Below are 14477 nucleotides of genomic sequence, written 5' to 3'. Positions count from 1 at the left end.
GTGAAACCCTTTAATAATGATGATCTGATTGTGTTTTTCCACCTAGTTTAGTGAAGCTAGGAGACAGTGAAGTTGTAGGCCAGGGTTAGATGGATAGCTGCTAGCTCCTGTGCTGTTCTGACTAGGAATACTGCTTCTGTTTCTAATATTTGAGATCGTCCTGGTCCTGTCCTGGTCTATCTGCTACTTGTACGTGGTACAGCACAGCCATGAAGAGAGGCTCAGAATAGACCCTGGGATTGTTTCCAAGACAGAGTTCAGGAGGTTTAATAATACTTTGTGTAGCGTAGGTCAGAGGAGAAGTGCTTGGTGCTTACAGTCTGGATATAGAGAGCCGTATAAGCCCGATAGAGGGAGAAGGGGAGGGTCAGAGATTTCACTCTGTTTGTTTACCTTGTCTCGATCACAGTGCAAACAGTTTTAACTTGGCAATTTCAGGATCTGATCCAAAACAGAGCATTACAGTAATTACTGGTGTGTGATTGTATGAGGTAGTTGGTGTGTGATTGTATGAGGTAGTTGGTGTGTGATTGTATGAGGTAGTTGGTGTGTGATTGTATGAGGTAGTTGGTGTGTGATTGTATGATTGTATGAGGTAGTTTATATAATGATTGGAGCACTTTGAGCTGCAACGCTTGCAGTAAAAGTGCTATACAAATAAAAGTTATTATATTTAAGTAAGTAAGTAAAACTTTATTTATATTATATAGCACGGATGCACAGGGTGCTTTACATACAAGAATAAACAAAACAAAAAATGCAAATTTGAAACATCAATGATTAAAAACACAATGATGTTATGATTGTTATTACCCTGTCTCTGGTCAGATCTCCCACGGGGAGCCGGTCTCTGGACATGCATGTTCCTACATTAGGAACGTAGCCCCACAATTAGCCTAGTAGCCAACTGTGAACTAACGTGCAGTTGAATGACGTCAGACTCTCGTCCTGTTCCACACTCAATAGTAATAATAAGTAATAATAATTGCTGAACTATATTCATATTATGCTTGTGTATTGTGTATATTGTTTTTCTGTGCCTGATTAATGCAAAAACAACAACAAATAGTGCTACAGAACCGACATTACCGGCAAAACATGTTAACGCTCCTAATGTTAAAAATCCTCTCTGACCCTGGCGAACATTTATTACTCTGTCTCATCCCTAAGTCAAGAAGATATGCTTATTTCCATGTTGGTCCACTTCAGACCGAGTAGGAGTATTAGTACATGAGCACAGTATGGGGTATGAGTGCTGGTATCTGTGTGGGTGCGTCCCTCATTAACACCAGGGCCTTGTTCCTCTGTCCCCAGCCGCAGCTCTATCTACCACAGCGTGGAGGGCCCCCTCACCTACGTGCTGAACGGGGAACTCATCACTGAGCCCCGGCCCCCGCCCGCCATGGGGCCCGCCACGGTGCCCCCCCCGCTGCCCCTCCACCCCATCCCCAGCCACACCTCCCAGGCCTCCTTCGTGTCTGCTCTGGGGATGGAGGAGGAGGGGTCTGTGGAGGCGGAGAAGACCCCGGAGCCAGGCCTGGTCACCCGGCAGCCCCACGTCATGGCCTGCTACCAGAACTACCTGGCCCACTACCAGGTACAGTACCCTCTATACCCTCACTACCTTCAAGTCTTCTGTCTGTCCGTCCATCCATCATAAATTATTTTCAAGTGCACTACACACTAGACACTACACACTACGCAATACACACCCAACTGGGTGGCAGTCAGATGTGGATATGGTGTTCAGCCCATACATGTTTATCCAGCAGAAGGAGGTTTATGAATCCTGCATAGATGTTCTATGTTACAGTTATGAAGTGAAGGTTTTCATCCCTGTCAGGTATCCAACTGGTCAATCAAGCAGCCCACCAATAAGAGGACCTCCAAGTCCTCTCTGCACCGCCCCCTGGACCTGGACACGCCCACCAGCGAGGACAGCTCCGCCTGCTTCCACCAGCTCTCCGCCCCCAGCTTCCAGGTAGGGCAACAGTTAGGTCCTTTAGTAAGGGTGTATTACAACAGCTAGGTCCTTTAGTAAGGGTGTATTACAACAGCTAGGTCCTTTAGTAAGGGTGTATTACAACAGCTAGGTCCTTTAGTAAGGGTGTGGGTTACAACAGCTAGGTCCTTTAGTAAGGGTGGGTTACAACAGTTAGGTCCTTTAGTAAGGGTGGGTTACAACAGTTAGGTCCTTTAGTAAGGGTGTGGGTTACAACAGCTAGGTCCTTTAGTAAGGGTGGGTTACAACAGTTAGGTCCTTTAGTAAGGGTGGGTTACAACAGTTACGTCCTTTAGTAAGGGTGGGTTACAACAGTTAGGTCCTTTAGTAAGGGTGGGTTACAACAGTTAGGTCCTTTAGTAAGGGTGTGGGTTACAACAGTTAGGTCCTTTAGTAAGTGTGGGTTACAACAGCTAGGTCCTTTAGTAAGGGTGTGTTACAACAGTTAGGTCCTTTAGTAAGGGTGTATTACAACAGCTAGGTCCTTTAGTAAGGGTGTGTTACAACAGTTAGGTCCTTTAGTAAGGGTGTATTACAACAGTTAGGTCCTTTAGTAAGTGTGGGTTACAACAGTTAGGTCCTTTAGTAAGTGTGGGTTACAACAGTTAGGTCCTTTAGTAAGTGTGGGTTACAACAGCTAGGTCCTTTAGTAAGTGTGGGTTACAACAGTTAGGTCCTTTAGTAAGGGTGGGTTACAACAGTTAGGTCCTTTAGTAAGGGTGGGTTACAACAGTTAGGTCCTTTAGTAAGGGTGTATTACAACAGCTAGGTCCTTTAGTAAGTGTGTATTACAACAGCTAGGTCCTTTAGTAAGGGTGTATTACAACAGCTAGGTCCTTTAGTAAGGGTGTGGGTTACAACAGTTAGGTCCTTTAGTAAGGGTGTGGGTTACAACAGTTAGGTCCTTTAGTAAGGGTGGGTTACAACAGCTAGGTCCTTTAGTAAGGGTGTGTTACAACAGTTAGGTCCTTTAGTAAGGGTGTATTACAACAGCTAGGTCCTTTAGTAAGGGTGTGTTACAACAGTTAGGTCCTTTAGTAAGGGTGTATTACAACAGTTAGGTCCTTTAGTAAGTGTGGGTTACAACAGTTAGGTCCTTTAGTAAGTGTGGGTTACAACAGTTAGGTCCTTTAGTAAGTGTGGGTTACAACAGTTAGGTCCTTTAGTAAGTGTGGGTTACAACAGTTAGGTCCTTTAGTAAGGGTGGGTTACAACAGTTAGGTCCTTTAGTAAGGGTGGGTTACAACAGTTAGGTCCTTTAGTAAGGGTGTATTACAACAGTTAGGTCCTTTAGTAAGGGTGTATTACAACAGTTAGGTCCTTTAGTAAGGGTGTATTACAACAGTTAGGTCCTTTAGTAAGGGTGGGTTACAACAGTTAGGTCCTTTAGTAAGGGTGTATTACAACAGCTATGTCCTTTAGTAAGTGTGGGTTACAACAGTTAGGTCCTTTAGTAAGGGTGGGTTACAACAGTTAGGTCCTTTAGTAAGGGTGTGGGTTACAACAGTTAGGTCCTTTAGTAAGGGTGTATTACAACAGCTAGGTCCTTTAGTAAGTGTGTATTACAACAGTTAGGTCCTTTAGTAAGGGTGGGTTACAACAGTTAGGTCCTTTAGTAAGGGTGGGTTACAACAGTTAGGTCCTTTAGTAAGGGTGGGTTACAACAGCTAGGTCCTTTAGTAAGGGTGTGGGTTACAACAGTTAGGTCCTTTAGTAAGGGTGTGTTACAACAGTTAGGTCCTTTAGTAAGGGTGGGTTACAACAGCTAGGTCCTTTAGTAAGGGTGGGTTACAACAGCTAGGTCCTTTAGTAAGGGTGTGGGTTACAACAGCTAGGTCCTTTAGTAAGGGTGTATTACAACAGCTAGGTCCTTTAGTAAGGGTGGGTTACAACAGCTAGGTCCTTTAGTAAGGGTGGGTTACAACAGCTAGGTCCTTTAGTAAGGGTGTGGGTTACAACAGTTAGGTCCTTTAGTAAGGGTGTATTACAACAGCTAGGTCCTTTAGTAAGGGTGGGTTACAACAGTTAGGTCCTTTAGTAAGGGTGGGTTACAACAGTTAGGTCCTTTAGTAAGTGTGGGTTACAACAGTTAGGTCCTTTAGTAAGGGTGTGGGTTACAACAGCTAGGTCATTTAGTAAGGGTGGGTTACAACAGTTAGGTCCTTTAGTAAGGGTGGGTTACAACAGTTAGGTCCTTTAGTAAGTGTGGGTTACAACAGTTAGGTCCTTTAGTAAGGGTGGGTTACAACAGTTAGGTCCTTTAGTAAGGGTGGGTTACATCAGTTAGGTCCTTTAGTAAGGGTGGGTTACAACAGTTGGGTCCTTTAGTAAGGGTGGGTTACAACAGTTGGGTCCTTTAGTAAGGGTGGGTTACAACAGTTAGGTCCTTTAGTAAGGGTGTGTTACAACAGTTAGGTCCTTTAGTAAGTGTGGGTTACAACAGTTAGGTCCTTTAGTAAGGTTGGGTTACAACAGTTAGGTCCTTTAGTAAGGGTGTGTTACAACAGCTAGGTCCTTTAGTAAGGGTGGGTTACAACAGTTAGGTCCTTTAGTAAGGATGTGTTACAACAGTTAGGTCCTTTAGTAAGGGTGGGTTACAACAGTTAGGTCCTTTAGTAAGGGTGGGTTACAACAGTTAGGTCCTTTAGTAAGGGTGGGTTACATCAGTTAGGTCCTTTAGTAAGGGTGGGTTACAACAGTTAGGTCCTTTAGTAAGGGTGGGTTACAACAGCTAGGTCCTTTAGTAAGGGTGTGGGTTACAACAGCTAGGTCCTTTAGTAAGGGTGGGTTACAACAGTTAGGTCCTTTAGTAAGGGTGGGTTACATCAGTTAGGTCCTTTAGTAAGGGTGGGTTACAACAGTTAGGTCCTTTAGTAAGGGTGGGTTACAACAGCTAGGTCCTTTAGTAAGGGTGTGGGTTACAACAGCTAGGTCCTTTAGTAAGGGTGGGTTACAACAGTTGGGTCCTTTAGTAAGGGTGGGTTACAACAGTTAGGTCCTTTAGTAAGGGTGTGTTACAACAGTTAGGTCCTTTAGTAAGTGTGGGTTACAACAGTTAGGTCCTTTAGTAAGGTTGGGTTACAACAGTTAGGTCCTTTAGTAAGGGTGTGTTACAACAGCTAGGTCCTTTAGTAAGGGTGGGTTACAACAGTTGGGTCCTTTAGTAAGGGTGGGTTACAACAGTTAGGTCCTTTAGTAAGGGTGGGTTACAACAGTTAGGTCCTTTAGTAAGGGTGGGTTACAACAGCTAGGTCCTTTAGTAAGGTTGGGTTACAACAGTTAGGTCCTTTAGTAAGGGTGGGTTACAACAGTTAGGTCCTTTAGTAAGGGTGGGTTACAACAGTTAGGTCCTTTAGTAAGGATGTGTTACAACAGTTAGGTCCTTTAGTAAGGGTGGGTTACAACAGTTACGTCCTTTAGTAAGGTTGGGTTACAACAGTTAGGTCCTTTAGTAAGGGTGTGGGTTACAACAGTTAGGTCCTTTAGTAAGTGTGGGTTACAACAGTTAGGTCCTTTAGTAAGGTTGGGTTACAACAGCTAGGTCCTTTAGTAAGGGTGGGTTACAACAGTTAGGTCCTTTAGTAAGGGTGGGTTACAACAGTTAGGTCCTTTAGTAAGGGTGGGTTACAACAGTTAGGTCCTTTAGTAAGGGTGGGTTACAACAGTTAGGTCCTTTAGTAAGGGTGGGTTACAACAGTTAGGTCCTTTAGTAAGGATGTGTTACAACAGTTAGGTCCTTTAGTAAGGGTGTATTACAACAGCTAGGTCCTTTAGTAAGTGTGGGTTACAACAGTTAGGTCCTTTAGTAAGGGTGTATTACAACAGTTAGGTCCTTTAGTAAGGGTGGGTTACAACAGTTAGGTCCTTTAGTAAGTGTGGGTTACAACAGCTAGGTCCTTTAGTAAGTGTGGGTTACAACAGTTAGGTCCTTTAGTAAGGATGTGTTACAACAGTTAGGTCCTTTAGTAAGGGTGTATTACAACAGCTAGGTCCTTTAGTAAGGGTGTGTTACAACAGTTAGGTCCTTTAGTAAGTGTGGGTTACAACAGTTAGGTCCTTTAGTAAGGGTGTGGGTTACAACAGTTAGGTCCTTTAGTAAGGTTGGGTTACAACAGTTAGGTCCTTTAGTAAGGGTGGGTTACAACAGTTAGGTCCTTTAGTAAGGGTGTGTTACAACAGCTAGGTCCTTTAGTAAGGGTGTGGGTTACAACAGCTAGGTCCTTTAGTAAGGGTGGGTTACAACAGTTGGGTCCTTTAGTAAGGGTGGGTTACAACAGTTAGGTCCTTTAGTAAGGGTGTGTTACAACAGTTAGGTCCTTTAGTAAGTGTGGGTTACAACAGTTAGGTCCTTTAGTAAGGTTGGGTTACAACAGTTAGGTCCTTTAGTAAGGGTGTGTTACAACAGCTAGGTCCTTTAGTAAGGGTGGGTTACAACAGTTGGGTCCTTTAGTAAGGGTGGGTTACAACAGTTAGGTCCTTTAGTAAGGGTGGGTTACAACAGTTAGGTCCTTTAGTAAGGGTGGGTTACAACAGTTAGGTCCTTTAGTAAGGTTGGGTTACAACAGTTAGGTCCTTTAGTAAGGGTGGGTTACAACAGTTAGGTCCTTTAGTAAGGGTGGGTTACAACAGTTAGGTCCTTTAGTAAGGATGTGTTACAACAGTTAGGTCCTTTAGTAAGGGTGGGTTACAACAGTTAGGTCCTTTAGTAAGGGTGGGTTACAACAGTTAGGTCCTTTAGTAAGGGTGTATTACAACAGCTAGGTCCTTTAGTAAGTGTGGGTTACAACAGTTAGGTCCTTTAGTAAGGGTGGGTTACAACAGTTAGGTCCTTTAGTAAGGGTGTATTACAACAGCTAGGTCCTTTAGTAAGTGTGGGTTACAACAGTTAGGTCCTTTAGTAAGGGTGTATTACAACAGCTAGGTCCTTTAGTAAGTGTGGGTTACAACAGCTAGGTCCTTTAGTAAGTGTGGGTTACAACAGTTAGGTCCTTTAGTAAGGATGTGTTACAACAGTTAGGTCCTTTAGTAAGGGTGTGTTACAACAGTTAGGTCCTTTAGTAAGGGTGGGTTACAACAGTTAGGTCCTTTAGTAAGGGTGGGTTACAACAGTTAGGTCCTTTAGTAAGGGTGGGTTACAACAGTTAGGTCCTTTAGTAAGGGTGTATTACAACAGCTAGGTCCTTTAGTAAGGGTGTGTTACAACAGTTAGGTCCTTTAGTAAGTGTGGGTTACAACAGTTAGGTCCTTTAGTAAGGGTGTGGGTTACAACAGTTAGGTCCTTTAGTAAGGTTGGGTTACAACAGTTAGGTCCTTTAGTAAGGGTGTATTACAACAGTTAGGTCCTTTAGTAAGGGTGGGTTACAACAGTTAGGTCCTTTAGTAAGTGTGGGTTACAACAGTTAGGTCCTTTAGTAAGGGTGGGTTACAACAGTTAGGTCCTTTAGTAAGGGTGGGTTACATCAGTTAGGTCCTTTAGTAAGGGTGGGTTACAACAGTTAGGTCCTTTAGTAAGGGTGTATTACAACAGTTAGGTCCTTTAGTAAGGGTGGGTTACAACAGTTAGGTCCTTTAGTAAGGGTGGGTTACAACAGCTAGGTCCTTTAGTAAGGGTGTGGGTTACAACAGCTAGGTCCTTTAGTAAGGGTGGGTTACAACAGTTGGGTCCTTTAGTAAGGGTGGGTTACAACAGTTAGGTCCTTTAGTAAGGTTGGGTTACAACAGTTAGGTCCTTTAGTAAGGGTGTGTTACAACAGTTAGGTCCTTTAGTAAGTGTGGGTTACAACAGTTAGGTCCTTTAGTAAGGTTGGGTTACAACAGTTAGGTCCTTTAGTAAGGGTGTGTTACAACAGCTAGGTCCTTTAGTAAGGGTGGGTTACAACAGTTGGGTCCTTTAGTAAGGGTGGGTTACAACAGTTAGGTCCTTTAGTAAGGGTGGGTTACAACAGTTAGGTCCTTTAGTACGGGTGGGTTACAACAGTTAGGTCCTTTAGTAAGGTTGGGTTACAACAGTTAGGTCCTTTAGTAAGGGTGGGTTACAACAGTTAGGTCCTTTAGTAAGGATGTGTTACAACAGTTAGGTCCTTTAGTAAGGGTGTGGGTTACAACAGTTAGGTCCTTTAGTAAGGGTGTGGGTTACAACAGTTAGGTCCTTTAGTAAGGGTGGGTTACAACAGTTAGGTCCTTTAGTAAGTGTGGGTTACAACAGTTAGGTCCTTTAGTAAGGTTGGGTTACAACAGCTAGGTCCTTTAGTAAGGGTGTGAGTTACAACAGCTAGGTCCTTTAGTAAGGGTGGGTTACAACAGCTAGGTCCTTTAGTAAGGGTGTGGGTTACAACAGTTAGGTCCTTTAGTAAGGGTGGGTTACAACAGTTAGGTCCTTTAGTAAGTGTGGGTTACAACAGTTAGGTCCTTTAGTAAGGGTGGGTTACAACAGTTAGGTCCTTTAGTAAGGGTGTATTACAACAGTTGGGTCCTTTAGTAAGGGTGTGTTACAACAGTTAGGTCCTTTAGTAAGGGTGTGGGTTACAACAGCTAGGTCCTTTAGTAAGGGTGTGGGTTACAACAGTTAGGTCCTTTAGTAAGGGTGGGTTACAACAGTTAGGTCCTTTAGTAAGGGTGGGTTACAACAGTTAAGTCCTTTAGTAAGGGTGTATTACAACAGTTGGGTCCTTTAGTAAGGGTGTGGGTTAATCTGTTTCCTCATGCTAGGTGGTGAAGCAGGGTCTGTCCGCCAGCTCCTTGCTGGACAGGGGAGATTCTCTGATGGGAGACATGAACAGGTACAGAACTCTAATCAACTTCACTCATCTCTTCAATTCTAAATGTTTTATCCTCTGATATCATATATAGGGCCAGCGTCCTATTCCAATACTTTTGGAGCCCTGAAACAGGCTGGGGGATTGATGTTGAAACATTGCTTTACGTTCTAAACGGTGAACCCAATCTGAAAAAATAAACGATTGAATTAAAGCTGATTTGGTTTCAAATCCAAACTGTTGGGGAGTTCCAGAGCCTAAAGTGACTAAAGGCTGCTTCTGTCCAGTACTTGGATAGTATGCAGGACGCACAACATCTGTGTTAGCATACGCACTACATCTGTGTTAGCATACGCACTACATCTGTGTTAGCATACGCACTACATCTGTGTTAGCATACGCACTACATCTGTGTTAGCATCTGTGGCTCAGTTGGTAGAGAATGGCGCTAACAACGCTTATGTTGTGGGTTCGATTCCACCTGGGATCATAAACTGAAACATGTACGCACTCACTGTAATGTAAGTTGCTTTGGATAAAAGCGTCAGCTAAATGGCCTGTATTATATTATATTATATAGTATTATGATGATGATGTGTCCCCTGCAGCACCCCCTACACGCCCCTGGATAAGAAGGCGATGGAGAACACAGATGAGGACACGGCCTCGGAGGACTGGACCCTGGAGCAGCCGCTGGCCCAGGCACGGACCACCGCCATCGTGGAGGTGAAGGGGGCCGTCAACGTGGTGCTCACCCCCCTAGTGGCCGAGGCTCTGGACAGGTACTGTCTCATCTACACCTGGTCCTCTGGACAGGTACTGTCTCATCTACACCTGGTCCTCTGGACAGGTACTGTCTCATCTACAGACACTCTTACCCACAGAGACTTAAGCCGGGTACACACATAACGATAATCTGCCCGATTTTGGGCTGATTTTCCCCCTTTCGACCAAGGACAGCAAACGCCTGATTATCGGATGGCTCTAAATATTATCCTACAAGATTATCCTGTGGTGTGAGGTGTGTTAAGAGTCCATTTCTCCCGACAATCTGCTCGGAAAATGGTCGGGGCCGACAATCTAATGTTAAACGTCTTCAATATTTACGACCAAAAATCCTTATGTGTGTGGGCAACTTCCGACTCCCGACAACTCCCGACTAGGGAGATGGGCTCTGTTTTTTTGGGGGTGGAATTGGCGGTTTTAGACTGTGGTTAGGGTGGAAAGTGTCAATCCCATCTGGCAACCCTGCTCGCGAGTCCGATTGTGACGTGGATGGAATGTAGCCAATCAAGAAGCGAGCTGACTTCTTCTTTTCGTTCTTCGGCACTTTATTTGCCCTGTCACACATGGCTGCCTCGTACAGGTCAGTCAGGGTACTACGTTTGATCACGCGAGATTTCTGACTTGGGGAACGAGACTCTAGAGACTGTTGTAACGATACTCTTTATGTCTGTGGGGTGCTGAAATGGGAATATCGGCGCACACCACACACAATACGATCAAGGCTGTTCAATCCAAGATTTTTTATCTTCATGTGTGGGTAGGGATGTCCCGATCCGATACTGAGATCGGATATCGACCCGATATTGGTCCTGAATGCTGGATCGGAGATCGGACCAGAAAAAAAAAAGGCTCCGATCCGATCCTACTGTCATCCGCAGTCAAACTTATGTGTATAAGCGATGAGAGAATAAAAACAGTGAACAGAAACACGTGTCGCAGAAATCCTTCACGCAAGTCCTATATGCGCTTAAAATGCGCATAGCGCTTCACGCGAGTCCTATATGCGCTTAAAATGCGCATAGCGCTGCGCTGTGTGCTTCCGGTTTCATTACAAAGAGGTTAACCCTATGTGCCTGACGTCTAACAACATTCAAATTACTCTAACTTCATATTTTTTCGGATTTCAATGTATGACACATCATTTGAAAGCTTATGATCCGTAGTTCCAATCCACAACACGTCGCATTTGTTGCTTTAATAAAGGCTGGCAGTCTTTAATTTAACTGTTGTTGGTGTGGACTATATACTGGGGAGGTATTTGAATGAATGAATGAATGAATGGTCTTTATTGTCATTGCTACAGTACAGGTACCAAACAACGAAATTTAGGAGGGGTGGCTCCCCTGGTGTTAGGAAAAAAAAAAAAAAAAAAAAAAAATATTCAGGGGTCAAAAAATTTATACAAATATCGGATCGGTATCGGTATCGCCGATACCCGAAGCCCAGGTATCGGTATCGGTATCGGTAGTGAAAAAGTGGGATCGGGACATCCCTATGTGTGGGGTCTGTCTCAGATAAAACATCTGTTAAGATTTAGAAAATCCTTATGTGTGTACCCGGCTTTACAATAAATAGATTTGCCTGAAAGTATGTGGAACAACCTTTATAATCATTATAAATAAGTCACTTTCTCTTCAAACACATGTTGACCTTGTCTTGACTGATAATCGCCACACACACAACGTTCACGTACATCGTGAGTACAAAGATGACAAGAGCAAAGACCGTAGTGGTGGTGGTGTGCTGTCTTCTCATCTATACCAACTGCTTTGGGGGAAAAAAACAAAAACATTTGCAATCTCTGTTTCCCACTCCCACCTCAGACAGCTCCTGTAGGACCAGGACAGTTACAATGTTTTTTTTTTTCAGGTACATTGAGTCCATGATCCACTTTGCCAGTATTCGTCACCCAGCAGCTATTCTGGATGACCTGCATGGAAAAGTCCTCAACGAAGCCTATCAGATCAGCAAGTCTACAGTGACCGAGTCTGTGAGTTCACCTCCTAACCCTGACCCTAACCCTAACCCTAACCCTGGCCCTAACCCAATAAAGTATGAGTGTAAGTCCTTCAGGCTTACTGCAATGCGGAAATGTCATGCGATATTACACAGCCCAGATACATACATACATACATACATACATACATACATTTATCATGTTGCATGATACAGATCAGACATAGAACAGCAGAAGAAGGTTTCCTTCTAACAATGTTTCTGTTTGAAACGTTTCCCTGGTTCCAGAGCTCTGCCAAGCCAGAACACAAGCTGTCCAAGACGGAGGGAACCACCCCCGGCTCCCTCCACACCCCCCACGGCCAGACCGACCTGGCGGCCAAACCAGACAATGTGAAGATAAAAGGCCTTCAAGCTAACGTCTCCATCCCAAAGGTAAAAACAGAGTTTTCTTCCCATAGCATTAGCCTCATATCGTTCGCCTCATATCGTTAGCCTCATAGCATAATTACATATTACATATCGTTAGCCTCATAGCATAATTGCCTAAGTCATGCTTCACTTGTGGTCAGCCGAGCCATCTTTGTATGTAGTGTCAAAACTGCCTATGTCAAAGAGATGACTTGGGCAGATAGTGATTTTGGAATGTAACAAGCATTCTGATAGGCTGATGGCATAGTAGGCAATAATGCCCAGTGAATCAGCAGTGTTAGGAGAGTAGAGTCAGGCAGATATCTCAATTTGGCCAAAATATGACTTTATGCTATGAGGCTAACAATATGTAGGTGTGAAAGTACTGGTTGAAACGATGGAAGCGTCCAACTCTGGTCCCTGCTGTGATGGTAGATCCAGTGGTGGTATGTTCTCTGGTCTGTGTGATGGTAGATCCAGTGGTGGTATGTTCTCTGGTCTGTGTGATGGTAGATCCAGTGGTATGTTCTCTGGTCTGTGTGATGGTAGATCCAGTGGTGGTATGTTCTCTGGTCTGTGTGATGGTAGATCCAGTGGTATGTTCTCTGGTCTGTGTGATGGTAGATCCAGTGGTGGTATGTTCTCTGGTCTGTGTGATGGTAGATCCAGTGGTGGTATGTTCTCTGGTCTGTGTGATGGTAGATCCAGTGGTATGTTCTCTGGTCTGTGTGATGATAGATCCAGTGGTGGTATGTTCTCTGGTCTGTGTGATGGTAGATCCAGTGGTATGTTCTCTGGTCTGTGTGATGGTAGATCCAGTGGTGGTATGTTCTCTGGTCTGATGGTAGATCCAGTGGTGGTATGTTCTCTGGTCTGTGTGATGGTAGATCCAGTGGTGGTATGTTCTCTGGTCTGTGTGATGGTAGATCCAGTGGTGGTATGTTCTCTGGTCTGTGTGATGGTAGATCCAGTGGTATATTCTCTGGTCTGTGTGATGGTAGATCCAGTGGTGGTATGTTCTCTGGTCTGTGTGATGGTAGATCCAGTGGTGGTATGTTCTCTGGTCTGTGTGATGGTAGATCCAGTGGTATGTTCTCTGGTCTGTGTGATGGTAGATCCAGTGGTATGTTCTCTGGTCTGTGTGATGGTAGATCCAGTGGTATGTTCTCTGGTCTGTGTGATGGTAGATCCAGTGGTGGTATGTTCTCTGGTCTGTGTGATGGTAGATCCAGTGGTGGTATGTTCTCTGGTCTGTGTGATGGTAGATCCAGTGGTGGTATGTTCTCTGGTCTGTGTGATGGTAGATCCAGTGGTGGTATGTTCTCTGGTCTGATGGTAGATCCAGTGGTGGTATGTTCTCTGGTCTGTGTGATGGTAGATCCAGTGGTATGTTCTCTGGTCTGATGGTAGATCCAGTGGTGGTATGTTCTCTGGTCTGTGTGATGGTAGATCCAGTGGTGGTATGTTCTCTGGTCTGTGTGATGGTAGATCCAGTGGTGGTATGTTCTCTGGTCTGTGTGATGGTAGATCCAGTGGTATGTTCTCTGGTCTGTGTGATGGTAGATCCAGTGGTGGTATGTTCTCTGGTCTGTGTGATGGTAGATCCAGTGGTATGTTCTCTGGTCTGTGTGATGGTAGATCCAGTGGTGGTATGTTCTCTGGTCTGTGTGATGGTAGATCCAGTGGTGGTATGTTCTCTGGTCTGTGTGATGGTAGATCCAGTGGTGGTATGTTCTCTGGTCTGTGTGATGGTAGATCCAGTGGTGGTATGTTCTCTGGTCTGTGTGATGGTAGATCCAGTGGTATGTTCTCTGGTCTGTGTGATGGTAGATCCAGTGGTATGTTCTCTGGTCTGTGTGATGGTAGATCCAGTGGTATGTTCTCTGGTCTGTGTGATGGTAGATCCAGTGGTGGTATGTTCTCTGGTCTGTGTGATGGTAGATCCAGTGGTGGTATGTTCTCTGGTCTGTGTGATGGTAGATCCAGTGGTATGTTCTCTGGTCTGTGTGATGGTAGATCCAGTGGTGGTATGTTCTCTGGTCTGTGTGATGATAGATGTTCTGTGGCCCCTGCAGGTGAACCTGTGTCTGCTCCAGGCCTCCGTGGAGGAGGGCTCCCTCTGCAGCTCCAGTAAGAGTGTGACTCACGTGTCCCTGGTGGCTCTGTGCTTCGACAGGATTGCCACGCAGTTCCGCATGAACAGGTAAAACATGAACAGGTAAAACATGAACAGGTAAAACATGAACAGGTAAACATTGTTCTGCTATGGAAGTGTTTCCTGGACAGAGATATAAAGCCGGACTAAAGGCCGTGATCGGAGGAGAATTTTAATTGACAATCCCATGGGGTTCTACCGTGTGACTTTGTGATGAAGGTTCCCCTAGGGCAGTGGTTTTCAACCCTCTCCTCGGGGACCACCAGCCGTTCCACATATCTGATCTGTTCCACCACCAGCACACCTGATTCAACTAATCAAGTGCAAAGCAATTATGGTTTGTACTTGATTAGTTAAATCAGGTGAAACGTGTAGGAACCCTGACACACACACACACACACACACACACACA

The 14477-nt window shown here is 44.6% G+C and overlaps 1 protein-coding gene across 1 annotated transcript in view; it reads left to right on the top strand.

Annotated features, from left to right (window-relative positions):
* kiaa1109 (KIAA1109) overlaps positions 1-14477 on the top strand; it is a gene marked incomplete at its 5' end in the record, with an annotated part of 198847 nt that overhangs the window by 49729 nt on the left and 134641 nt on the right. Inside the window, 7 exons of the mRNA XM_080537762.1 lie at positions 1315-1597; positions 1844-1981; positions 8711-8781; positions 9366-9539; positions 11413-11533; positions 11788-11934; positions 13986-14113. Of these exons, the coding sequence (XP_080393888.1) occupies positions 1315-1597; positions 1844-1981; positions 8711-8781; positions 9366-9539; positions 11413-11533; positions 11788-11934; positions 13986-14113 (1062 nt within the window). The remainder of the gene's footprint in view (positions 1-1314; positions 1598-1843; positions 1982-8710; positions 8782-9365; positions 9540-11412; positions 11534-11787; positions 11935-13985; positions 14114-14477) is intronic.

Source organism: Nansenia antarctica, assembly GCF_963989245.1.
Source record: "Nansenia antarctica genome assembly, chromosome: 8".
Lineage (NCBI taxonomy): Eukaryota > Metazoa > Chordata > Actinopteri > Argentiniformes > Microstomatidae > Nansenia > Nansenia antarctica.
This window is presented reverse-complemented; position numbering and strand designations above follow the sequence as displayed.